Source organism: Eleutherodactylus coqui, chromosome 3, assembly GCF_035609145.1.
Source record: "Eleutherodactylus coqui strain aEleCoq1 chromosome 3, aEleCoq1.hap1, whole genome shotgun sequence".
Classification (NCBI taxonomy): domain Eukaryota; kingdom Metazoa; phylum Chordata; class Amphibia; order Anura; family Eleutherodactylidae; genus Eleutherodactylus; species Eleutherodactylus coqui.
This window is the reverse complement of record NC_089839.1, coordinates 301,375,859-301,403,764: the sequence shown is the minus strand read 5'-3', so window position 1 is coordinate 301,403,764 and position 27,906 is coordinate 301,375,859. Positions and strand designations below refer to the sequence as shown.

The 27,906-nt window shown below is 45.2% G+C and overlaps 1 protein-coding gene across 1 annotated transcript in view; it reads right to left on the bottom strand.

The window, feature by feature from the left end:
* Window positions 1-27,906, bottom strand: part of LOC136621924 (serine/threonine-protein kinase TNNI3K) — a 328,182-nt gene that overhangs the window by 46,472 nt on the left and 253,804 nt on the right. Inside the window, exon 25 of the mRNA XM_066597788.1 lies at window positions 12,179-12,348. Coding sequence (XP_066453885.1) covers window positions 12,179-12,348 — 170 coding nt within the window. The remainder of the gene's footprint in view (window positions 1-12,178; window positions 12,349-27,906) is intronic.

Sequence of the window (27,906 nt, the reverse complement as noted above, 5' to 3'; positions counted from 1 at the left end):
ATATACAATTTTTCTGCACTGTGAATGCTGTAAAAACTAAACTTTATTTTCTCCATACATTATACGGTTTATTTAATGGTGCCAGTAAAAAATACAACTTGTCCTGCAAAAAAAAAAACAAGCCCCCTTATGGCTACGTCAATAGAAAAACTGGCTCTTGGAAGGCGGAGACAAAAAAATGAAACTAAAAAAGTGATAACACTCTGATACCAAAGCGGTGAATTAGCTTTCTTGCATTTAAAGGCAGAATTTAGCAGATCTGGTATTCAGGAGGCTGGAGATCTACTGTAAATAGATTTTAGGCAGGGACCAGACCTTGTGGTCTAACCTATAATCTGTAATGATTCTGGCTGGGCACAAATGGCAGAACATGACGTGGGTGCTAACAACGTCTTCCAGCACTCAGAAATCCGCAGGACTAATGGTTGAGCTGAATAGTGTTACAGTCAGATGGTTGTAAGAACAAATGTATGAATCACCTAGCAACAAAAATAGGAAAGACAAGAGAAGGCACTTACTAATAGATGACAGGACCAGAATGGTAATGCTAATCAGATGTTGATGAAGTCAGATAATGGAGCAGAGCAGATGGCTGATAGAAACAGAAATAAAACCTGGCAATACCTAACTCTAGCCTTCCCTAAGTCTCTCTATCATCTATCCATCACACTGACCCTGACATCAGACACTACTGTCCCTGAATACTCCTCAAATAGACCTAATTGTAAACCCTATCTGAAACACTATCCCTGAAAAACAAACAATGTGAGACCTGTAAGACCCAGAGACAAAAAAAGCCAAACAAAGTAATACTGGGCAGATACAAACAGGAAATGAGCAGACAAAGACCACAAAGCAGATGAAGCAAGGACTGAGCTAGACATAACTATAGGAATAAGACTGCACTGTCAAGAACAAGCTAGACTAGTACAAGATAAGGAATACTGGATTTAAACCTACACAGCTAGCACTATAACCAGCACCACACTGCAGAAGCAAAGAATATTTAAAAATAGACTAACCAATGAGATACTGCTCTTAAACTCCTGCTGAGCAGTATGCTTAATAGAAAATCAATTACTCAACAAAGATTGCCATAAACCCTGAATGCAAAATAATATGAAATTGTGTAAAAAAGAGAAATTGCAACAATTAAGTGGAACCAAAACCCTAGATGATAGGGAACACCTAAAGGACAATGGGCACTGAGTTGAGGGAATGGAATGCTGGCTGGAGACCAGAGACAGTGGGATTATATTCCACAGCAGTTGATCCAGACCCAGCAGGACACACGAGAGTTGGAGGGGCACCATAAAAACTCCTCACAAGGTGTCGTCTAACCTAAGGCTGGCACTGAATAGAAGCATACATTTGCTCTAGGAGCTGGGTGCCAGAGGGGCACCAACAAGCCTTGTCCAGGGTATTTAGACACAAGGCTAAGACTATGTTCACAGGGTCCTCCTACAACTCTGTTGTATTGGCTCTGCTAATGTGTACTTGTCTTTGGAGTTAATATTGACTGGGGTGGTGTCCAAGTGTTAATATACCGTTGAAGCTGAACAACCAAGAAGAACATACATTTAGCTGGAGTTCCCCTTTAAGCTTCTGCAAAGCGATCAGAATTCAGTGAGGGTAGCCTCCATCCTCTGTCTTCACTTGACATTTGTTTCCAAACCACTAACACTGAAGCAAGGGCCTTGAATAGACGGCACAATGCTTCACATCTACTCCTATTAAATATTTTTCTTTCACGGTAAAAATACCGAGCGTTTCAATAAATTACAGATGGTATTTATAATATGAAAAGTTTAAAAGACGTTGATGAAAGGCACTCTAACATTCCTCCAGGCTATCTCAAGCTCTCTTCTTGAGTGCTATTACTATGCTAATGTCTCTTTTCTGCCTCTTTATAAGCCCAGGTAAAGTATTGTCAAGCGTATGCATCATATAATAATACAATTAGTTCTATAGTGCCTCTTCTTCTTCTTTATTTTCTGTAACTATAAATCCATTCCAATTATCCAGACACTACCTCGCCGATTCACCCGCCGAAAAAATAAAAAAAGTTTGGGTTAATTTATAAACTTGATGCGCCTTGCTTAAATTTTTACACATTCAGAAAAAGTTTTGGTTGAAGTTTCTAAAGATATAGTTTACATTTCAACCTCACCGACTAGTTGGAATACTCCTATCTGAACACTAGGCAGTGCTAGCCCTGGCTTAGATGGCAACCTGTGCGAGATACCCTCCCACCCCGCTCATAAGAAAATGTTATATATATATATATATATATATATCTCACTGATAGGTAGTCTGCCTGTATTCTGCTTGTGCAAAAACAGCAAGATAACAGCATACCCACAGCTCAGGGAATAAATACAGCACCAGAACCAGGCTCGTAACATAAATGCAGAGCCAAGCTCAGTACATAAATACAACAGCAGAATCAAGCTCATATCATGAATATAACATAAATACAGCACAAACAAACCTCAGTACATGCATACAATACCAGAACCAAGCTCATAACATAAATACGGCCACAGAACCAAGCTCATACCATAAAAACAACTTCAGAACGAAACTCATAACAAATACAGCACTAACCTACCTCAGTACATAGATACAATGCCAGAACCAAGCTAATAACATAAATAAAGCACCAGATCCAAGATTATAACATAAATTGAGTAGCAGAACTAAGCTATTCTGTTTCAGTAACACCATGGGCACCTCTAAACTCCAGAGGGGAGAAGACAGAGTCATTAGTAGAAAGATTAATGTAGCTCCATAAAATGGTGCCACAAAGAGGAAGAAGATCATTTGGCCAAGCGGACCTAAGGAGGCTAAGTTGGTGGCTGGTGCTGTTTGCGACTGCATGAGTCGAATGTAGCTAAGGCCAGCCATGACATTAGTAATGACTGAAGAGCAGGAAGAAAGGTCAGGCTAAGGAAAGAGGGGTAATCTATGTTCCAGGGTGCTATATAAAGATTATATTCATTCATAAGTGATTTATGTAGTTGCCCAGGTGCATTATGGACACAAGGGGCAATACATCAGGGTAGTACAAGTGGTACTGCTATCACAACACCAGACAAATAAGAAGCCAAAACTCACGTCCGTGTGGCCAAGCTCTCAAAAAAGCACAACATAGTGATTATGGGAGATTTTACTCATCCAGACATTTGTTGGGAATCTCTCTCAGGTAAAAGTAATGGATCCAACAAATTCTTATCCGCTCTTGCTGACAACTTTATCTTCCAAAAGGTCGAAGATTAAACAAGGGGATCTGTTATTTTGGACCTAATTCTTACCAACAGGGAGGGAATGGTTGAGGAAGTAAGTGTGGCTGGGACCTTAGGAGGCAGTGATCATGATATCCTTGGATGTTGTATAACAAGGGGAGGAAGACCTAAGAAGACTCAGACCTCAAGGTCGGATTTCAGAAAGGCAGATTTCAATTAACTCAGAAAGAGGATAGGAAGAATCCAATGGCTGGATGTTCTTAAGGACAGAAATGTCCAAGAAGGTTGGGAAATATTGTGAAATGAGATTCTCAAAGCACAATCGTTACCAATCCCTAAGAGAAGGAAGAATGGGAAGCATTTAAAGAGACCAGGATGGATGAACACAGAACTTGTACACATGTTAAAAATATGAAAAATATGTTTAGCAAAAGGAAAGAGGGGGGGATATCTAAAGAAGAATATAATGGGGTCTGCAGAAACTGTAGGGCAAGAGTCAGAAAAGCTAAAGCTGATAATGAATTGAGGCTTGCAAGAGCGGCCAAAAGCAATAAAAAAGGATTTGGTGGGTATGTCAAAAGAAAAGTCAAAGATGCTATTGGATGCTTACAAAATGAAAATGGTGAATTGGTTAAGAATGATGTTGAGAAGGCCAAATTTTTAAATTCCTATTTTGTATCTGTTTTCTCTCAGAAAGTAGATGGAACATCAGATGATCTTCCCTGTGCTATTGGGTGAATAAAAGAATGCAGGCTATCTATAAGCAGAGATAGTGAGGGAACACTTATATGAATTCAAGTCTCAAGGTCCAGATGAATTACATCCTAGGATACTAAACGAAGCAGCAGAGATAATTGCTGAACCACTTGCCATAATCTTTGAAAATTCCTGGAGAACAGGAGAAGTCCCAGAAGATTGAAAAATGGCAAATGTTGTCCCTAACTTTAAAAAAAGGAAGAAGGTGGATCCAGGAAACTACAGGCCTGTGAGTCTGACTTCTATACAAGGAAAGATCTTTGAACAAAATATTAAACAGCATGTATGCAAGTACTTAGTTGAAAGTGGAGTAATTAACCAGAGCCAGCATGGGTTTGTAACAAACATGTCATGCCAGACGAATCTAATATCCTTCTATGACAGAATCACCGACTGGGTTGATCAGGAAAATGTGGTGGATATCGTATATCTTGACTTTAGTAAAGCATTTGACAAAGTATCTCATACCATACTTATTCAAAAAATGACCAAATATGGGATTGACAAGGCAACTGTTAGGTAGATTCACAACTGGCTGAGTGATCGTACTCAAAGAGTGGTCATAAATGGCTGCACATCCAAGTGGAAGAATGTATCAAGTGGGGTACCATAAGGCTCTGTCCTAGGCCCAGTATTGGTCAACATTTTTATAAATGATCTGGAGGAGGAAATTGATGGGAAACTGATCAAATTTGCCGACAACACAAAGCTAGGAGGGATAGCTAACACTAGGGAAGAGAGGGAGAGTATTCAAAAAGATCTGGTATACAGTATGGTATTTAACAAGGAGAAATGCAAAGTCCTACATCTGGGCAAGAGAAAGGAAAAAAGCACAAACAGAATGTGAGGAATTGGGTTAAGCAGCACATGTGAAAAAGACTTGGGTATACTAATAGATCATAGACTGAACATGAGTCAACAATGTGATGCAGCAGCCAAAAAGGCAAACACAATGTATTAAGAGAAGCATAGAGTCTAGATTACGTGAGGTAATTATCCCCCTCTGCCCTTCCTTAGTCAGACCTCATCTGGAATACTATGTCTAGTTCTGGGCACCTCACTTTAAAAAAGACAAACTGGAGCAAGTTCAGAGAAGAGTTACCAAGATGGTGAACGGTCTGCAAATCATATCCTATGAGGAACAGTTAAAGGATCTGGGAATGTTTAGCTTGCAGAAGAGAAGGCTGAGAAGAGATTTAAAGGGGTTGTCCCGAGAAAGCAAGTGGGGGTAAGCACTTCTGTATGGCCATATTAATGCACTTTGTAATATACATCGTGCATTAAATATGAGCCATACAGAAGTTATTCACTTACCTGCTCCGTTGCTGGCGTCCCCGTCTCCATGGTGCCATCTAATTTCAGCGTCTAATCTCCCGATTAGACGCGCTTGCGCAGAAGGGTCTTCTCCCTTCTCTTGGGTCTCGGCACGAGCGGCGTTCTGGCTCCGCCCCCTTCTACGCGTCATCGCGTAGCTCCGCCCCGTCACGTGTGCCGATTCCAGCCAATCAGGAGGCTGGAATCGGCAATGGACCGCACAGAGCCCACGGTGCACCATGGGAGAAGACCCGCGGTGCATCGTGGGTGAAGATCCCGGCGGCCATCTTGGTAAGGTAAGTAAGAAGTCGCCGCAGAGCGGGGATCCGGGTAAGTACTAAACTTTTTTTTTTTAACCCATCCCTTGTGTTTGTCTCGCGCCGAACGGGGGGCCTATTGAAAAAAAAAAAAAGCCGTTTCGGCGCGGGACAACCCCTTTAATAGCTGCCTACAAGTATCTGAAGGGCTGTCACAGTGCAGAGGGATCAGCCCTATTCTTATTTGCACAAGGAAAGACTAGAAGCAATGGGATGAAACTGAAAGGGAAGAGACACAGATTAGATATTAGACAGTGAGGGGGATCAATGAGTTGAACAGGTTGCCACGGGAGGTGGGGAGTTCTCCTTCAAACAAAGGCTGAACAAATATCTATCTGGGATGATTTAGTGATCCTGCACTCAGCAGGGGGTTGGACCCGATGACCCTGGAGGTCCCTTCCAACTCTACCATTCTATGATACCATAGAAACAAAGCATGCTGTTGCTATGGGACCCTTGGGTCCTAGTTGATTCTATCAACAAGGGCCCAAGGGCTTTGCAACTGGGTGACAAAAAAGTGTGCAGGACTCCAGAAGAATTGCATAATTTGCAAATAGAGTTGGGAATTTGCCCCACAGAAAGAGAGTGGAAACAAACATCAGACTCTTGTTTGGGTGGCAATAACTGACATTATTATGTGGTCCATTTTAATTTTTGCTATGGGGACCCCGCTTTTCAATGTATGTCACTGCCCCAATGGACACACTAAATAAATAGCATGGGGGTGAGAGGTGGCATAAAGATTATAATATTCCTCTTAATTTCCAAATCCTTGTGTTGCCATGCTTAAAGTGGTTTTCCGGGCAAAAACCTATGATGGCCTATCGCAAGGATAGGTCATCAATAGTTAATCACTGGAAATCCGCACTTTGAGATTACCAGCGATCATCTGATTACCCAACCCACGGAGCTGGATGTCATCATCAGGAACGGGAACAGAAGTGTGGAAGCTGAAGCCAGCTATTACAGGAGGAGTCTATTAATTTCAATGGGAGTGAAGCCAGCTATGGCACTTCCACTCCTGTCCCCTGATGATGACGTCCAACTCTACTGCACTGACAGCGGGCCTGGTGATCAGCTAATCTCCGGGGATCCCGAGTGGTAGGTCCCCGGCAATTAACTATTGATGACCTTTCCTGAAGATAGGTCATCAATAGTTTTTTCTCCAGAAAACCCCTCTAAGACGACATATAATGGCCTTCCTCAAGTACACAAGAAATGAATGATATGTGCTACAAGATGGAGGCTGATGAGAACAATAGATAGACACAATAGATATTTCTCTACCATTACAGAGGGCTGTGCCAACTGTTAACCCTTTCCAATCCAATTTGTATCCTGGTTTTCCTAGGGGGCTTACTCTTTTTCTGCTGTTATACAATGGCGCTATATGCTGGCTAAAGCCAGTACTGCATGAGGTGATACGTTGGATAGGCTCTGACAGCAGAGAGGCTGGCAATATACAGTAAGAGAACTCCGACGGACGTCTTCCAACATCGGTGCTATACAGCCTTAAATCCTAATGCCTTTAGATGTCAGACAGTGGATTGGAAAGGGTTAAAGTTCTCCCCTATCCACAGGATAGGCAATAACTTTCTGATAGGTCCCTGATGAGCCAAAGTAATTGTTTGGTGAAAAGTGCGTTCTTGATAATTAACTACACTATATATGAGTATCATAGACTGTCATATAAAGTGTATTACAGTCATATGTGAATATTGTTTTCTAAAGTGGTTGATTCTATCCTCTCCAGGTATATTTAAAAGAACGATTGATATTGTTTCTTTAGTTCAAGTCCTCCTTGTCTGTTTTTCTTCATTTTTTGTTTTGCTTTTCCTATTTCTTTGTCCCTAAATCTAGATTTTTTAGAAACACATCGAGGGAGGTTCCAGCACAGTGTCACCCTTATCGGGGTGGGTGCTCCGCATTGTTAGGGGACACCACTATAAGATTTTTTTAAGGCCCTTTTTCACATAACCTTTCTCTGTTTTCTCTGGTCACTTCCTCCTGGATGTCTTTTTAAATTGTTCAATAAGTTATGTCTTATCCTAATAATGTACAGCAGCGATGTCTCTGTTCCAACAGACTCTGTGAAAATCTATGCATAAAATTGAAGGCACAAGGTGGTAATGTCTGCGCTCATCAATGTCAATGGGCAACATACTATCGATCCGTAATATGGTCATCTGCACCAAAAACCACTACATTCACGCAGGCGTGTGCGATATTGAGCTGAGAAACTTGGCCTAATAGCGCGCTTGCCAATGTGCAATTTTCAGGGCGATGCAAAGCGTTTCTTATTCAAAAACGTATTGCGTCACTTCTGTGAAGTTTGGGTAGCAAGTATTTTCCATTGACATCAATGGGAAACACCACATCGCACTCACACACCATGCGAAGGCTTCTAAGGTCCCATCGAAAACAATGGACGAGGCGTTCATGGGGGAATGCTAAAAAAAAATAGAACATACTACAATTTTTTTCCTTGCAGCAAAAAATCTCTAGCGTGTGTCAATAGAATGGATTTCATGTGTGTGGGAGTTTGGTGCGCATCGCACAAATCCTGCGCGAGAATGTGAATAAATCCTTGAATAGAGAAAATCACGAAATAAGAGGCTGCGAGTATACTCACTAAGGCACATTACTCGAGCGAGTAGTGCCTTAGCCGAGTATCTCCCCGCTCGTCTCTAAAGATTCGGGGGCCGGCGGGGAGCCGCGGGTTGGAATGGAGGGGAGATCTCTCTCTCCCTCTCTCCCCCCCCCCCCCGCTCCCCGTCGCAACTCACCAGTCACCCGCGCCGCCCCCCGAATCTTTAGAGACGAGCGGGGAGATACTCGGCTAAGGCGCTACTCACTCGAGTAATGTGCCTTAGTGAGTATACTCGCTCATCTCTAGCTACGAGCTAAAAAACACAACAAAAAAGTCCCATGATAATAAGCATGCAGCAGCACAAACCAAACCTACAATGACTTACTGATAAACTGTCTAGACATGGAGAAATATAGAGACCGGTACGCTGAGGGATGAAAACCCTTGTTGCGCTGTCAGACGAGGGGCTGATGAATTAGTACAGTAATAATTCCGGTGTCAGTCTGCTGCGTTCAGTTAGAAAGGGACTGTTTTTTTTAGAGATCAAAACAGGAAGCGTCCGGGGAATTTCATTTTTAATTATGTGGTGAGAACAAACAGAAGCAACTGAAAGTACAACGTGAATAATTGATATTATATGAATACCGAAACACTGCAGGTAGGAATTATTAACAGGATTATTCATAGAGAATTGGGTGACCCAGGAGACATTACCTCCCAATAACCCCGCGCCTCCTCTACACACGCCGCAGCCTTTCATTTTACTCTGCCTGTTTGATCTTTCGTGTGGTTGGCTGTTGCAGAATGAACACTAATTTAAAAAAGTAATGAGATAATGTATTAAATATAGCCTACATACAGAACATATATTCATGTCGGATGCATCAAGCTGTTAGTTAACATTTTGGATATCTGTCACTTTGTATTCTTAGTTATCATAATTACCCTGTCGGTTGTGATAATGATTCCATTGAAATCATTCATGTTTTTAACTTGTAGTACCATGCCTGACCACATGGAGTGCTGTTATGAGGATGACGGTCTGTAAGTCGTGCACTGGAATTCTTTAGTCTTGTGTAGAAAATTACTCTTAAGTAAATTGTCTGGTCAGCTAAAAATACAGAGGGATGTACGTGTGGGCTTTATGCGAGGTCATGTGATGTTCAATCGTTGATGTAGAACTTCCCATCTGACCTCTTTCTAGATTTCCTCACCCCTTTAGACAGAACGTGTAGACTCGGAGACATATAGTTTAGGACAGGTGCTGCACATTCTGTCTAAAAAGTTCTGCCAATGGAACACCACACTCCAATGTCATGTGACTGTCAGGAAGTGGGGGTCCGAACCCAAAGGGAATGTTCATGTAATTGTAAGTATCATATGTGGCCCACACATACAAGCATCTATATTTTTAGCTGACTGGACAACCCCTTTTAGAGAATTTTTCTACACAAGACTTCATAAAAGGGTCCCCAGTGCATGGTTTATGCAGCTTCTTCTCCATAACAGCACTCTGTGAGGTCAGGCATGGTACTGCAAGTTAAAAAATAAATGTTTTTAATGGAAATGTTATCATTGCTGGAAGGGTAATTATTAGAAATGAGAATACAACATGACAGATATCAAAAATGTTAAACAACAGCTTGATACATACTGCATGAATATATGGACTTCACGATATATTTAATACTAAAGGGGCAATCTGTAGGAAAGTCACATAACTGACTGAATGATTAACCGAATGGTACCGATTAAAAACCGCACACCAACGTCATGTGACAATCGGGAAGGGGTGGTCCAAACCCAAAGTGAACATTCATCCAATTGTTAGTGCATCATAAATGGCCCCACATATCATCTATATTTTTAGCTGACTGGACGACCCCATTTAATAGCGGTAGAACTAAGTGGCATTTTAGATTTTCTGGCCTGCAAATCCAAGTGCAATTTACATATCACAATGTGTTCCTTTAGTCCAGATTTTGGTAAGTTACTGCATCTTATGTGTCTTTGACCAGTGATTGTAGTAGTAACACGTGGCTTCTGTTTGACTTCATAGACTACTTCAACTAGTTGGAAATCTGGAAGTTTTCTCTTAAAGGGAACTTTTCCATTGTATGTAGTCAACAGGAAGTTTTTCAGGCTGTATAAAGAATATTTGGGCCTTTTGATAATCAGCAACCCCATATGGGAGGTAGGTGACACATCCACATCTTCACACTTTGTGTCTATATATACACCTGTACATCAAGATGGCTGCCATTCCCCAGCCCTCCAATGATAGTCTAACTATTCTTTGAGTTTTCATGCATGTAGTTCTGGAGATGTTTACATTTTATTTAAAACAGTGGTGAGCCCTGTTGCTTATAAGGCCAACCATACTCTATATGAGCGATCGCTGCATTAGGAACAGCTGGCGGGTGACATATGTGATCAGTAACATGGTAACATGTGATAGCCATGCATGACCTTATCATGACTTTGAAGGAAGGTAGATTGTTAGTGCCCAGAGGTGTGATGCCACTATTTTTTGAAACAGTCACATTTGTTGGCTGTTCCCGAGTCATAGTATCAAGAGTTTTCCAAGACTGGTTGAAATATGGACAGACATCTAGCAGAAGATCATACAGCATCAGGCCACGTGTGGTTAATCCTTGAGGTGAGCATCAGGTGGCATGTTTGGTATCTCAGCAACAACGTGCCACAATGGACTAACTGTCCCAGCAGTGCAACAGCGGAGAAGTAAGACAATATTTCACAATGATCATGGGGCATACCTTGCTTTGACTGGGATTCAATAGCCGAAGACAGACAAGGATGGCCCTGATGGCCTCAAGTCATCGCCAACAACACCTTGCAGGAGCCCATCAACGGACATTGAACACATGGCAGAAGGTTGTCTGTAGGGATGAGTCCAGTTTCCTGCTGAACCATAAGGATGGCCTAGTCCACATCTGGCATAAACAGCATAGGTTGTATCCCATGGGTGCACTGTTGAAGATCAACAAGCCGGTGGTGGCGGTGTCATGGTCTGGGGAGTATTTTCCTGATATAGCCTTGGATCGTTGGTCATCATGCCACAATTCTTGAATGGTGAACACTAAAGGGACCCGTTAGCTCACCGTCTGTACCCAAATGGTGTGGAAGAGTTCCCGACCACAGTGCCATCTTTCAACAGGACAACGCTCCACCAAGTTCAGATCCCCAGGGAGTAGTTAGAAGAACACGACAATGAATCCTTCACACTGATTGGCCCCAAACTCACTGGACTGGAACCCCACTGAACATATTTGAGATATACTGGAAATGGCTAGGATCCTCTCCCACTTATCTGCAAAAATGTGCACCAACTGAAGCTGCAGCAGCGGGCATGAGTCGGGTTGAGAATGGAGGATGTTCAACACCTTGAGGAATCTATTTCTCGATTGCCAAAAAGGTGGGCCAACCTATTTTCAAGTAGGTCTTCCTAATGCAATGATCGTTCAGGGTATATCCCAGGACCTACATGCAACATCTATCCCATGTATAACTGTAATTCTGGCTCACATGGAACTGGACTTTTGGCATAGATAATTTACATAGCAGAGTATGCCAGGTATATTTTATAAAAATTACCGTTCAATCAGGGTGAGACCGGCACATGGAGCTCTAAAGAATACTCCAGTCGGCCTAAGCTCTGACACAATAAAGGGCTCCAAAGGTCTCGCAGAAGATCCATTTGGGAATGGTTTGGGAGCCCCTTACTACTAGGGTCTACATGATATGGGATGATCACAAATAACCTATTAGATCTTACTGATAATGCATCCCGTGAGTACAATGATGATAACAAAGATTATCTATATGAAGTACTTATAAGTGGATGTCACATGTTCCGTATAGATGGAGGGTGGACCACAGAGCGATCTCCTCTGGTGAGCCAGAAGAACCCAAGTTTGACGTTGCAGTGAACTCACCTCTGAGGCCAGCCTGAGTAAGCTCTCGAATTTAAGGCATACTCCAACTCAAAACGTGTACGAAGAGCCGCTACATGGCTGCGACCAGGGCCGCCACGAGCGACCAGGCAATCTGATGAAGCAGATGGAGAAAGCGAACCGCTGCTGTTACTGGATCCCGGAGACATCAACTGTAATCAGAAGACAAACAGAAGGATTATTCCAAGAGCCTTATTGTGATGCCCCTTATTCCGATGGTGAAGTTCCAACAAAAGTCTTAAGAAAAAGAGGGGAAAATTAATTCAAAGGCATGATTGTCCTGGTAGATTCCATGTATAGGAGGTTCCCATATGGTCTGCTTCTACTTTTTCAACATCTATAATGAGAATATAATTACAATTTTGTTCATTCACACTCTGTATGTAAAAGCCATAGGATGTTCTCCTGTCTTCATGCAGCAAATATGCTGCACCCGCTGAGATGTATGAGCGGTATATGAGATGTACAGGCGGTATATGTGGATGAACTATTGTGGTTACAATCATTGGTCCCCATAAGGGATTCTCACCCCAGGTAAATGAAAAGTAAGTGAGTGCTGATCTCCATGCTTGTTGATTGGTGCCCATTAAACTGGGCCAGAAGCATTGGCCCGTGTGAAAGGACTCTAAGGCTGCATTGATACACAGGCTTTACATGCATCTTGATGCCTATGTCGTTTTCTTTTACGTCCATGTTGCATCCGTGTATCATCCTTATCTCATGTGTGCAAAAAAAACACAGGAAGTCCCAAGTGATGTCACTCTTGTTACAACCCATAGAAAACAGGGTGCGAAAAAAGAAAAACTGGGATCACAGATGCTAATGTGTGTTTGCTGTGTTTTTCTTTACACTCCCAGAGACTTTAATGCGCGTTTTAGGTCCATGAATGTGAACCACAATAGGGAATGCTGTTATCTTTTTCAGATGCATGTAAAAAAAAATGCGCAAGCAGGACTTTTTATACTTTGGACTCTAGGTCCCTCCTACCCCCCGAGGCATGACGTTATGTCATCATGCACCCGAGGCTTCCAAAACATACCTGCCTGATTTGCTGCACACCTGGCACAGCTTAAAGTACAACTAAACTTTTTAGAAACTTTTGACACGTCAGAAGTTTTGATCAGTAGGGGGCTGGGTGGTGAGATTTCTACTAATTGCTAAAAAGAACGTGAAGAAGCGCCTTCCTGAGCTCGTTACCTACTACTGGCGGTCATCGTGAGCGGTCAACGGTCTCCAGTTCAAGAAATAGTGCTCAGTACCCATTCGCTTTAGCGATTGGTGGTGGTCTCAGCACCCAATCCCGATTGATCAAAACTTGTGACATATAGCTATCACCTATTAGAAGTTTGTAATAATTTATTTACCCTTTAATTGTACATCCACTTGGTATAAGAGCATCAACAGGTCAGGGACAGTAGTAGAACCTTCCAGATGGAAGTCCATCAGTGTTCCCCATCTACTGCAAGGGGTGGGAGGAAATGCAAGAGGGTGTTCGGGAACTTGTTACTGTTGTTCCAGCTGTTTATATATATATATATATATATATATATATATATTATTTTTTAAATTTTGGGTTGGTGAAATTACTATGAAAATGGTCTCGCTGTTTAATTTTGGCGCAATGACGATGGGGTGTGGTATCAAAGCGGCGGAAATGAATGGGAGTTACTGTCAGAAGTGGGGAGCCCCAGCGAAAAAAAACTTTGTGTAGGAAAGCGGAGTGATGCAATATGACTAAAGGAGAGTGAGAGGACGTATTCAGAGATGCGGTTTAGAGATGCTGTGGGAAAAGGGATATAGCATTCAGTGCCACACCATTGCCACTGGTTTCGGATAAGGAATTTGTGAAGTGCCTTGAGTAAAGCCAAGACTGTTAGGTAAAGTTCTATTGCAAGCAATGTGCCTGCCTGCCTTGAGTTTCTTACCTTCGCATTGGCTGATTTTCCACAAGTCATGGGACCGAGGACTTTTTATCTGGTACTCTTGCAACATGGGCTTTCCAAGTGTAACCACCTTGAGCATCAGCCCCCCCACCCTCCACATTGCCGTGTTTATGGTTATCACCAAAAAATAATGTCCAAGGTTAAAAATGGGCGTGGTTTGGAGGTGTGGCTTAATATAATGTGTGATTTTACCTCCATTATGCCTCTTGGAAATATTAAGAATAAACTGACAACTGGCTGATGTCCTCCTTATATTGCGGAGCTATGCTCTAAGGCCCCTTGTACTAAGGTGGCAGCTGCCAATGACTCCTGTACTGTGTTGTCAGCTGGCAAAAGCCCTGTAATGAGCCACCAGCCACAGACGCCTCCCATATTGGGACACTAGCCATTGATGCCTTCATAAAAAGGCTCGGGTGGTTCAGGGGCTACTCATGACCTACTATAGTCAGGGGCATAATGCATGGAACCCCATAGAAAAACTCAGAATTGGACCCTACCAGACCCCTCCCACTTCAAAAAAATGTGTATATATCTATAATGCATTCATCACATAATAGTCAGATACTATAGTCAGATAGTCAAATACTGTTCCGTTTTGTAGTCCCACAAAGTACAGTAATAGTATTCCCTCTGTGGCCCCTCTTACTAATAGTGTCCCCACAAAGCAACAGTATACCCTCTCGGTAATATTGTCTCCTGTGTGGCCCCACAAAGTGATAATGCCCCCTTCTTAGATATCATGCCCCCATTCTGTGGTTCTCCCTTCAAATATAGTTCACCCCTCATTGGACCCAATTATAATTCCCTGCTTTGTGGCTCCCCCTTCAGATAAAGTTCCCTCTTCTATTGCCTACCCTGCTTATATATAGTTTCCCCCTCAATGGCCTAGTTAGATATAGTACCCCCCCCCCCTTCGTTGTCCCCACCCACCCCTCCTTAGATAAAGCCCCTGGCAGTGGGAGGCAGGGGCGTAACTATAGAGGGTGCAGGGGATGCGGTTGCACCCGGGCCCAGGAGCCTTAGGGGGCCCATAAGGCCTGTCTTCTCCATATAAGGAGCCCAGTACTATGAATAAAGCATTATAGTTGGGGGCCCCGTTACAGGTTTTGCATTGGGGCCCAGAAGCTTTACGTTATGCCTCTGTGCAGCATGGTTTAGGTATGGGTACGGGTACAGATACAGATAGAGGGGGGGGCCCAGCTCACCTTTTGCATCAGGGCCCCTGAGCCTTTAGTTATGCCCCTGGTGGGAGGAGTTATAAAACCCCGCATAACTGTAGATAAGCCAATACCACTATGACCACCACCCGGCCCGGCGAGTCAACAACACCTCAGCGCCACTTTCCACCTCTACGACCTCGCCTTTTAAGGACAAGTATATAAAAACCTAAAGAATTCCAATGTTTAACCCGTAACAAAAGAGATTTTTAATAAAAATAAGGGAAAAAAATCCCTTTAAAGATTTTTTTTGCCTGCGCTGAGCCCAGGTGAGCGTTCCCGGCCTCCGGTCTTACAGCTGATGCTCTGTCTCACATAAAATAATGATCATAACGGTGATAGAGAATCATTATCTAATGATCAGCTGCCTAAATAAATAAACACATGATTTGCCAAAAAGAGCGGAACTGAAATCTATCCGGGAAGGCGAGGCGGCTGTGAAAAACGAGGAGGGAAATTAAGGAGATTTTTCAGCTCACCTAATTTGACCATGAGCCAATTCTGTGTCCCTTCATTTAATGCCGCTGCTCTCAGTGTTGCCACTCTTCATGTTCGGGAGGCCATTCATTTTTATGGCTGAGCTCCACTCACCTGCTCACGCTGGGGACAATGCACAATGAATGTTATAAATTACAGCCCGCTGCAATAATGTATCTTGATGTTTCTGTCTATCACTGGAATCTTCCTGCCAGCTTCTTTTATTGTTTTCCTCGTAGTTTCCTCGCACCTTGTGCTGCGGCAGCGACGGAAGATGAATAATGTATAGCGAGAAGTCTTATAAATGTGTCATTTTAATAGTCAAATATATATTTATATACTATATATACCCACATACACTATATATACACGCACGATCTTCTGGAAAGTCTTCCGACCCTTTTTACTTTTTGTTATGTTGCGGCTTTATTGCGCACATTAAAAAGTAATTAAGAGTTTTCCCATCATAATGACAAAGTGACAACAGAATACCCTGTTTCCCTGAAAATAAGACATACCCTGAAAATAAGACATAGCATGATTTTCTAGAATTTTTGTGGATGCAAAATGATTTTTCAGGCTTTTTGAGGATGCTTGAAATATAAGCCCTACTCCAAAATTAAGCCCTGCTAACAGTTAATTAAAAAAGTCCATTTAAATAGTGTCCAGGCAGCTATACATGTAAAAAAGTTAAACCTTTTTGAACAAAAATTAATATAAGACACTGTCTTTTCGGGGAAACACGGCATTAGATTTTTCCCCCTTTTTTAAACAATGAAAAACTAACATTTTGCATCGACATAAGTATTTACATCCTTTGGTATAATACTTGAAATTTAGCTCTGGGGGTCTCCCGTTTCTCTTGAGCCTCTTTCAGTTGGTTCTACACGTTGATTGGAGTCCATCTGTGGTTAATCCAATTAATTAAATATAATTTTAAAAGACACATCCCTATCTATATAAGGTCTCACCGCTCACAATGCATATCAGAGCCAAAACCAAGCTATGAGAAGGGAAGAACTGCCCGAAGAGCTCAGAGACAGAATTGTGTGGAGGCACAGATATAGAAAAGGCTCTAAAAACATTTTTGCTGCAATTAAAATTCCCAAGAGTACAGTGGCTTACATAATTTTTAAATGGAAGAAGTTTGGAACAACCAGGACTCTTCCTAGAGCTGCCGAACCACCAAACTAAGTAATCAGGGGAGAAGGACCTTGGTAAGAGGGGTGACCAAGAAGCCAATGGTCACTCTGCCTGAGCGCCAAAGATCCTGTATGCAGATGGGAGAAACGTCCAGATGGTCAACCATCACTGCAGCCTCCACCAATCTGGGCTTTATGGCAGAGCGGCCAGAAAGAAGCCTCCTCAGTAAGACACATGGAAGCCAGCTAGAGTTTACCAAAACGGACACTTAGATTTTGAGAAACAAGATTGTCTGGTCTGATGAAACCAAGATGGACCTTTTTGGCCTCAATGCTAATAGTTATGTCTAGAAGAAACCAGGCACTTTTCATTACCTGCCCAATACCAACCCTACAGTGAAGCCGGGTGGTGGAGCATCATGTTGGGGAGGGGAGACGAGTCAGGGTTGGTGGAAAGCTGAATGCAGCAAAGTACAGAGATAATAAAGACCTGATGCAGACTGCAAGGGACCTCAGACTGCGCAGAAGGTTCACTGACCTACAAGGATAGTTTTGATAAAAGAAGCCCATTCTCTCCTCTTTTTTTGGATGGTCTACAATCCCATCAAAGGACAGATCCATTTTGGCCTGGGATCCTGTTTTCTTGCTCCAATAACGTAACAGGAAATGGAATCTATAAATGGCGATATCAATGAGCTCTTAACTGTTTTTGAAAAAAAACTTTTTGATTGAAGGTTTCATGTATAGGATTCCCCTCTATTAGTTACGACTGGGACTTGCCATGGAGAAAACCGTTATTAACCAAAATCAATAGTTGCTCGATGATTTCAATCGAGGCCAATTAACCCCTCAACAATTAAAGAGGGTCTTTAGAAGGGGAATTAACCCCTTAAACAGGATTCCCCATTACTTAAAAATGCTCCACAGTCACTCCATACTTTCTGGTTGCTGCTGACCAGGACATGTGACCACTGCAGCCAATCACTGGACACAGCAGTGACCTTTTATGCCCAGTGATTGGCTGCAGCAGTCACATGTCCTGGTCCGCAGCAACCAGTACGTTCAAAATTGTTGTGGAGCAATTTTAGACAATGGGAAAAGCTCTTTAACCTCTTAACGCCACAGGACGTAAATGTATGTCCTGGCTGCGGGGTACCTAACGCAATAGGACATACACTTACGCGCTGGAGATAGCGCAAGATAAGGAGAGATCCCGCGCTATCCAGCAGCAGGAGACGGCTGTCACCAATACCGGCCTCCTGCTACAACAGCGAAGGTGCACCCGGACAGTGGTCCCCAATGTTAACCCCCTACATGCCGCTATCTATGTAGATCATGGCATGGTAAGGCTTTACAGAGGAAGAGCGTTCCCTCAGTGACGTCATCGGACTCTTGCGATGAAATTGCGGAGGGCCGACGGATTGCCATGGCAACAGGATGCCAGCTACAGCCGTCCTGCTTTACCATTGCCTATGATTGCTAATACAAGCGATAAGGCATTGCAGGACAGAAGCCCTGCAATGCTTTATCATAGCGATCATAGCAGCTATGGTATAAATCTCCAACGTGGATCTGAAAAGTGAAAAAAGAAGTTAAAGTGTAAAAAAAAGAAAAATGTAAACATAAAAATGTTATAAAAACCCTTTTTTGTGCTTTTTCCCATATTAATATAACAATATAAAAATCCCACATATTTGGTATTGTCGTATAATGACTTTTAAGAGAGCTTTAAAAAAGGGGAGATCAAAATCCTCCAAAGATCGTTGCGTCCTTGTGCCCAAAATAGGCCGTGTCCTTAAGGTGTTAAGGATGCTGGTTAGAGATGAGTGAACCTACTCGGCCACGCTCCTTTTTCGCCTGAGCGCCGCGATTCTCGAGTACTTCCGTACTCGGGCGAAAAGATTTGGGGGGCGCCATGGGTGAGTGGGGGGTTGCAGCGGGGAGTGGGGTGGAGAGGGAGAGAGTATATGCGCTCATCTCTAATGCTGGTGTAACAATATTTGGGGATTTTCATCTCCTCTTTTCAAAAACCATAACCTTTTTTATTTTTCCGTCCACATGGCCGTACGAGGGCTTGTTCATTGCACTGCAAGGTGTTCTTTTTGTTGTTTACCATATTTGGGTACATGTAATATAGTTATATGTTTTGTTACATGCTTTGGGGTAGACAGGATGAGAAAACGCATCAATTCTGCCATTTTTTTCTTTATGGCAATTCACTATGCAGTATAAATGACATGATCATTTTTTTCTGCAGGTCGGTACAAGTACGATGATACCAAAATTAGATTACTTTTTTTGATGATTTTTCTTGGGTTTTTGTGTAGCAAAATAAACAAAAAGCATCTAGGCTCCTTTTTTCTTTTTTTTTTTTAAAGCATTTGCCATGCGGGACAAAAAGTATGTTCAACTTGTTGTATGAGTCGTTACGTATAAGGCAGTAAAAATTATTTTTTATGTCAACTTTTGTTTTTTTTCACCTTTTTTATGACTCTGTAGTCAACTTGAACCTGTGATAATACACTGCAATACAGAAGTATTCTTTCTATTAATTTACATTGAAAACCATGGCAGACTCAGAGAACACTATTAGAGCTCCGGTTGCCATGGCAATCCATTGTCGCACCGCAATTTAATGGTGGAGGGCTCCCTCCTCCTGTTAACTTGTCGCAATCAAAATTGATCGCAGCATATAAGTGGTTAAAGCGACCCTCTATTTTTGGTGCAAAATTCTGTCCTGGGACCAGAGTAGGGATGTTTTACCTGCAGTTGCTCTTCTCTGCTGTCCCTCTGATCTGCTGGTTCCAGATCCGGTTTTTGGTCAGTGCAATCTTCAGACTACCTAATCCTCAAAGTGCTCTGCTAGGGTTAGACTGCTAATGCACTATACTTGCTCTATGATTGTCCAGAACTGCCCATGTAATGAGCACTAGCTAATGAGAGAGCAGTGCACAATGTTCATTAGGTAGTTGGAAAATTGCTCTAGACATCTCAGACGGCCAAAAACAGGGATCAAAACATTGGCATCAGAGAGGCAACAGAGAAGAGCAACTGCAGATAGAATCCCCCCCTCCCCTGCCTATTCTGGTCCTGGAAGATAATTTTGCTTTAACGATGTGGATCAGTATTCTCTCTGATACCTGCCATTGCAGTGGGACTATGGTTGTCAGTCACAGCTGGCTTCTGCTGCGGATGGCGCTGGCTCAGCTCCTGAGCCTGTGCCATCTATATGCCATAAATGTATAGCATTTCGTGGGAACTCCCTCCCACTCATGATGTACATGTGCATCATGGGGTGGGAAAGGGTTAAAGCATACCTGAGTTTTCAACAGGTTTCCGAAAATACACCAGGTTCTCTCTGCAATTTTCAATCCACTGTCAGGCAGCATGTGTGTAGCAAGCCTAGCATTCTGCCAGTAGTTCACTGTCCTGCACTTCCTTGCCCGGACTTTCCAGGCTGCATTGCACTGTCCATAGTTGAATCAGCAGGGTGCAGTATCTAAATGCCTCTACTCTCCTAAAATGATTCAGACATTCCGGCCAAATGGTGAGTAAATCCCAAATAAAATGTGTGTGTACATACCCACTCCCAGGACAGAGATTGTGGAGATCGCTATCACAGTGTCTGTAGATCTGTCAGCATGTAGCCTGAGTGCATGCAAGTTCTCCTGGAAAGATAGCTCCTCCCCCATTGTCAAGAAAACGTCCCTCTGCCCTTACTGCTACAGAAACTCTGTATCTAACAACAGAGAGTAGATTGCAAAGAAGCTGGAAGAGAGACCCCTAGTGGCAGCCACTTTAAATGCGATTTACAGTGGTAAAACAACAACACTTTTAATAGAAGTATATTACAGAAATGATGAGACTAAGCTAGTAGATGAGCAGAAGTTATCTGAAAAGTTAGTGCCCCTCTAAACAAAGGGACAATCCCTTGCCTCCCCCCTTCCCGTCCTCTTGGTAACAGGGGTAGCTATGTTCTTTAAAGGGATTGTCCTAAACTGGGCTAAATACGGACACAGATGCCAAGCAATGTTAATGAGATGGAGTTATATAAGTTTGCAGAACTTTGTAAGCGCCCTCATTATATCTCCTCCTGTAATGTCAGCAGGTGGCATTGTCAACCGAGCCACCAATCACCGTATGTAATCAATGTGTCTGGTATAATGGGAATGGCGGCTGTTTAATAGTCATAACAATGGTTAATATGCCCTACACCGCTCCGTCGTCCTGTGACTTGATATATGTGGCTTGTACAGAGACCTCAGACTATATCCATCACACAGCGCAGACACTAACAAAATACACAATTTGTTGTAAACAGCGAATATCCACCTGAGACTATTTATCTGCCGCGACACCGCGCCAGCAACTGGATTTTCTTAAGCCGCCTGTGCTGTCAATTTCGCTATATTTCATACAAACAATCCTCGATAATGCCGGGAATACGGAGAAGAGGGTGGAAGAACAAAGAATCTTATTTATAATGGAATGTCTGACGATCACTTCCTCCTACTAGTAATGAAGGAATGTATCACAGGAGGCGACACAATGAGGCCCGATAGCAGCATGGTGGGGGTGGAAGTCTATACCTCCATCCATTGTGAGCGGGAGGCAGAGCATGGATGTCCTAGGCCCCTGGTACAAAAGCTATAATTGGGTCCTTAACACCGCCAATGACTTCACCGTCATCTTATTCCCTCTCGGGAGAGGTGGTGCAAGTAGGGTTATCACCCAGTTGGTAAGTCACCGGCCGACTGGTAGGTAAGTCTAAAGGCCGGTGTCGGTACTTATTTTTTGCTGGCCATATTAGTAGCTGGTAAAAAATTATTGCCCGCTGCGAGTCGGCCGGTAAACCCACAGCGTCAATCATGGACGATCTATAGCTCCAGGTTGGGCAGCTTGCTACTATAATCAGACTGTGACCCATGATCCCTGACCTCTTTTGCCCAGTGTCTGGGGGAAAGGAGTCAAGGGTCACAGTCTGACAACAGCGGGCCACCGGACTAGAACTACAAACACAACGAGTTAAATGCATGATTGAAAGTGTGGAGTTGCTGCTGGCTGGAGGTTCACTAAGGGGGGTCACTATAACTAATAGGGCCACTATGGGGGCTGCTATTGTGACTGGAGCCACAAATGAAGGGGTCACTATTACTACTGGGGCTGCTAATAGGGGTACTATTACTACTGGGGCCACTTTGGGGATGACTATTACTACTGGAGCCGCTAATGGTGTCACTGTTACTACTGGGGTCACTAATGGGGGCTCTATTACCACTAGAGCAACTGAGGGGACACTTACTACTGGGACAAGTAAAGGGGGCATTATTACTACTGGGGCCACTAACAGTGTCACTATTACTACTGGGGCCATTAAGGAAGTCACTTTTACTTTTGGGGGCACTAAGGGTGACACTATTGGTGCCAATAGTGGGGTCACTATTAAAAATGGGGCCAGGACAGGCAGAGTTTGTGCAATACAGTAAGCAGGCTATAGGTCAGGCCAGACGGTGTTCAAGCAAGAACTAGTCAGTAAACAGGCCAAGGTCAGGACAGGAAAAGTTTGGGAAATCTGGATATACAGGCAAAGGTCAAAAGCAAGAAGCAAGCAGAATTTAGCCACACCTTCACTTGGAAAACTAGAAATCTTTATGCTCTGGAAAGTTCCAGTGAGGGAAAGTGACTTAAATAACCCTGAAAGAGCCAGGATAGATAGGATGGGGATGGAAAAGCTGGGTGCATATGCTGTCCCTTTAAGGGGCAGGTCGGACATCAGAAACAGCAGTGGGAGGCATAGTGGGGAGTCTGTTGCATAGGAGACATAGAGATTTTGGCCGCCTGTAGCCATCATTGGAGGAATATTACTGCATATAATTTAAGCTCCTCAATTTCCCCAGTAGCGGCTATAGAAAGCCAGAATGTTATCCCGTAGAGCTGGCTGGATGGAGTCAAATAAAAGAACCCTATACTCCCCCCCCATCCACTCCTCCCACCACTCGGGGCTGCACCATACTGGTCCTTTGCTCTCATTCAGGTAGCGCAATCACGTGCAGTCTAGCACCACTGAGGCCAGGGATTGGCTGTAATGATCGTGCAATAGACTGTACGCGATTGCGCTATACTGATGTACGTGGGGGGGAAAAAGAGTGGAGCTGGGAATGTAAGAGGTAAGTATAGGCGGTTTCTTTTATTCTACTGCATAAAAGGTGGCATTAAAGACCAGGACAATATTACTGAGGAGTAGAGATGATCGAGCACCAAAATGCTCGGGTGCTCGTTACTCGAGACGAACTTTTCGCGATGCTCGAGGGTTCGTTTCGAGTAACGAACCCCATTGAAGTCAATGGACGACCCGAGCATTTTTGTATTTCGCCGATGCTCGCTATGGTTTTCATTTGTGAAAATCGGGGCAATTCAAGAAAGTGATGGGAACGACACAGCAACAGATAGGGCAGGCGAGGGGCTACATGTTGGGCTGCATCTCAAGTTCACAGGTCCCACTATTAAGCCACAATAGCGGCAAGAGTGGGCCCCCCCCCCTCCCAAAAACTTTTACTTCTGAAAAGCCCTCATTAGCAATGCATACCTTAGCTAAGCACCACACTACCTCCAACAAAGCACAATCACTGCCTGCATGACACTCCACTGCCACTTCTCCTGGGTTACATGCTGCCCAACCCCCCCCCCACGACCCAGTGTCCACAGCGCACACCAAACTGTCCCTGCCCAGCCTTCAGCTGCCCTCATGCCACGCCACCCTCATGTCTATTTATAAGTGCGTCTGCCATGAGGAGGAACCGCAGGCACACACTGCAGAGGGTTGGCACGGCTAGGCAGCGACCCTCTTTAAAAGGGGCGGGGCGATAGTCCACAATGCTGTACAGAAGCAATGAGAAATCCAATCCTGTGCCACCTCCATCTGGAGCTGCACACGTGGGCATAGCAATGGGGAACCTATGTGCCACACACTATTCATTCTGTCAAGGTGTCTGCATGCCCCAGTTAGACCGCGGTTTTTTATAAATAGTCACAGGCAGGTACAACTCCGCAATGGGAATTCCGTGTGCACCCACAGCATGGGTGGCTCCCTGGAACCCACCAGCTGTACATAAATGTATCCCATTGCAGTGCCCTGGACAGCAGAGCTAACGTCAGATTAAATGCAGGTGGGCTTCGGCCCACACTGCATGCCCCAACCTGACTGGGGTTTTTAATTCATAGACACAGGCAGGTACAACTCCCTATTGTGAAGTCCCTGTGGACCGACAGCATGGGTGGCTCCCTGGAACCCACCGGCGGTACAAAAATATATCCCATTGCATTACCCAACACAACTGAGGTAATGTCGTGCTTAATGCAGGTGGGCTTCGGCCCACACTGCATGCCCCAGTCAGACTGGGGTTCTTTAGAAGTGGACACATGCAGTTACAACTCCGTGTGGACCCACAGCATGGGTGGGTGACAGGAAGCCACCGGCGGTACATAAATATATCCCATTGCAGTGCCCAACACAGCGGATGTAACGTCAGCTGTAATGCAGGTGGGCTAAAAATTCATTTAATTACACTGTAGGCGAGGGCCCACAAAAATTGGTGTACCAACAGTACTAATGTACCTGAGAAAAATTGCCCATGCCCAACCAAGAGGGTAGGTGAAACCCATTAATCGCTTGGTTAATGTGGCTTAATTGGTAACTAGGCCTGGAGGCAGCCCAGTTAAAATAAAAATTGGTTGAGGTGAAAGTTTCAACGCTTTAATGAGCATTGAAACGTATAAAAATTGTTTAGAAAAATTATATGACTGAGCCTTGTGGGCCTAAGAAAAATTGCCCGTTCGGCGTGATTATGTGAGGTTTCAGGAGGAGGAGCAGGAGGAGGAGGATGAATATTATACACAGATTGATGAAGCAAAAAGGTCCCCGTTTTGGATGGTGATAGAGAACAATGCTTCCATCCGCGGGTGCAGCCTACGTATTGTTTAGGTATCGCTGCTGTCCGCTGGTGGAGAAGAGAAGTCTGGGGAAATCCAGGCTTTGTTCATCTTGATGAGTGTAAGCCTGTCGGCACTGTCGGTTGACAGGCGGGTACGCTTATCCGTGATGATTCCCCCAGCCGCACTAAACACACTCTCTGACAAGACGCTAGCCGCAGGACAAGCAAGCACCTCCAGGGCATACAGCGCGAGTTCAGGCCACGTGTCCAGCTTTGACACCCAGTAGTTGTAGGGGGCAGAGGCGTCACCGAGGACGGTCGTGCGATCGGCTACGTACTCCCTCACCATCCTTTTACAGTGCTCCCGCTAACTCAGCCTTGACTGGGGACCAGTGACACAGTCTTGCTGGGGAGCCAGAAAGCTGGCAAAGGCCTTGGATAATGGTCCCCTGCCTGCGCTGTACATGCTGCCTGATCTCTGCGCCTCCCCTGCTACCTGGGCCGCGGAAATGCGCCTTCGGCCACTAGCGCTGTCGGATGGGAAGTTTACCATCAGTTTGTCCACCAGCGCCCTGTGGTATAGCATCATTCTCGAACCCCTTTCCTCTTCGGGAATGAGAGTGGAAAGGCTCTCCTTATACCGTGGGTAGAGCAGTGTGTACACCCAGTAATCCGTAGTGGCCAGAATGCGTGTAACGCGAGGGTCATGAGAAAGGCATCCTAACATGAAGTCAGCCATGTGTGCCAGGGTACCTGTACGCAACACATGGCTGTCCTCACTTGGAAGATCACTTTCAGGATCCTCCTCCTCCTCCTCCTCCTCTGGCCATACACGCTGAAAGGATGACAGGCAAGCAGCATGTGTACCCTCAGCAGTGGGCCAAGCTGTCTCTTCCCCCTCCTCCTCATGCTCCTCCCCCTCCTCCTCCTCCTCCTCTGGCCATACACGCTGAAAGGATGACAGGGAAGCAGCATCTGTACCCTCAGCAGTGGGCCAAGCTGTCTCTTCCCCCTCCTCCTCATGCTCCTCCCCCTCCTCCTCCTCCTCAACGCGCTGAGATATAGACATGAGGGTGCTCTGACTATCCAGCGACATACTGTCTTCCCCCGCCTCCGTTTCCGAGTGCAAAGCGTCTGCCTTTATGCTTTGCAGGGAACTTCTCAAGAGGCATAGCAGAGGAATGGTGACGCTAATGATTGCAGCATCCCCGCTCACCATCTGGGTAGACTCCTCAAAGTTTCCAAGGACCTGGCAGATGGCTGCCAACCAGGCCCACTCTTCTGTAAATAATTGAGGAGGCTGACTCCCACTGCGCCGCCCATGTTGGAGTTGGTATTCCACTATAGCTCTACGCTGCTCATAGAGCCTGGCCAACATGTGGAGCGTAGAGTTCCACTGTGTGGGCACGTCGCACAGCAAACGGTGCACTGGCAGATGAAACCGATGTTGCAGGGTCCGCAGGGTGGCAGTGTCCGTCTTGGAGTTGCGGAAATGTGCTCTGACCCGGCGCACCTTTCCGAGCAGGTATGACAAGTGTGGGTAGCTTTTCAGAAAGCGCTGAACCACCAAATTAAAGACATGGGCCAGGCATGGCACGTGCGTGAGGCTGCCGAGCTGCAGAGCCGCCACCAGGTTACGGCCGTTGTCACACACGACCATGCCCGGTTGGAGGCTCAGCGGCGCAAGCCAGCGGTCGGTCTGCTCTGTCAGACCCTGCAGCAGTTCGTGGGCCGTCTGACTCTTCTCTCCTAAGCTGAGTAGTTTCAGCACAGCCTGCTGACGCTTGCCCACCGCTGTGCTGCCACGCCGCGCGACACCGACTGCTGGCGACGTGCTGCTGCTGCTGACACATCTTGATTGCGAGACAGAGGTTGCGTAGGAGGAGGAGGAGGGCGGTTAAGTGGAGGAAGCATACACCGCCGCAGATACCACCACGGAGCTGGGGCACGCAATTCGGGGGGTGGGTAGGACGTGAGCGGTCCCAGGCTCTGACTCTGTCCCAGCCTCCACTAAATTCACCCAATGTGCCGTCAGGGAGATATAGTGGCCCTGCCCGCCTGTGCTTGTCCACGTGTCTGTTGTTAAGTGGACCTTGGCAGTAACCGCATTGGTGAGGGCGCGTACAATGTTGCGGGAGACGTGGTCGTGCAGGCCTGGGACGGCACATCGGGAAAAGTAGTGGCGACTGGGAACCGAGTAGCGCGGGGCCGCCGCCATCATGCTTTTGAAAGCCTCCGTTTCCACAAACCTATACGGCAGCATCTCCAGGCTGATCAATTTGGCAATGTGCACATTTAACGCTTGAGCGTGCGGGTGCGTGGCGGCGTACTTGCGCTTGCGCTCAAACAGTGGCACTAGCGACGTCTGGACGCTACGCTGAGAGACATTGCTGGATGGGGCCGAGGACAGCGGAGGTGAGGGTGTGGGTGCAGGCCAGGAGATGGTAGTGCCTGTGTCCTCAGAGGGGGGTTGGATCTCAGTGGCAGGTTGGGGCACAGGGGGAGAGGCAGTGGTGCAAACCGGAGGCGGTGAACGGCCTTCGTCCCACCTTGTGGGGTGCTTGGCCATCATATGCCTGCGCATGCTGTTGGTGGTGCCTCCTCAGCTGATCTTGGCGCAACAAAGGTTGCACACCACTGTTCGTCGGTCGTCAGGCGTCTCTGTGAAAAACTGCCACACCGTAGAGCACCTTGACCTCTGCAGGGTGGCATGGCGCGAGGGGGCGCTTTGGGAAACAGTTGGTGGATTATTCGGTCTGGCCCTGCCTCTACCCCGGGCCACCGCACTGGCTCGGCCTGTGCCCACACCCTGACTTGGGCCTCCGCGTCCTCGCCCGCGTCCACGTCCTCTAGGCCTACCCCTACCCCTCATCATGCTGTATTACCAGTAGTGCAGAAACAGAATGCTGTAATTAAATGTGCCGCTTATTGGCCTGTGGTTGGAGGCTGACTTCGCTTATGGAACGCCAGGAAATAATTTTGCGCAAGCCTGCTGTAACA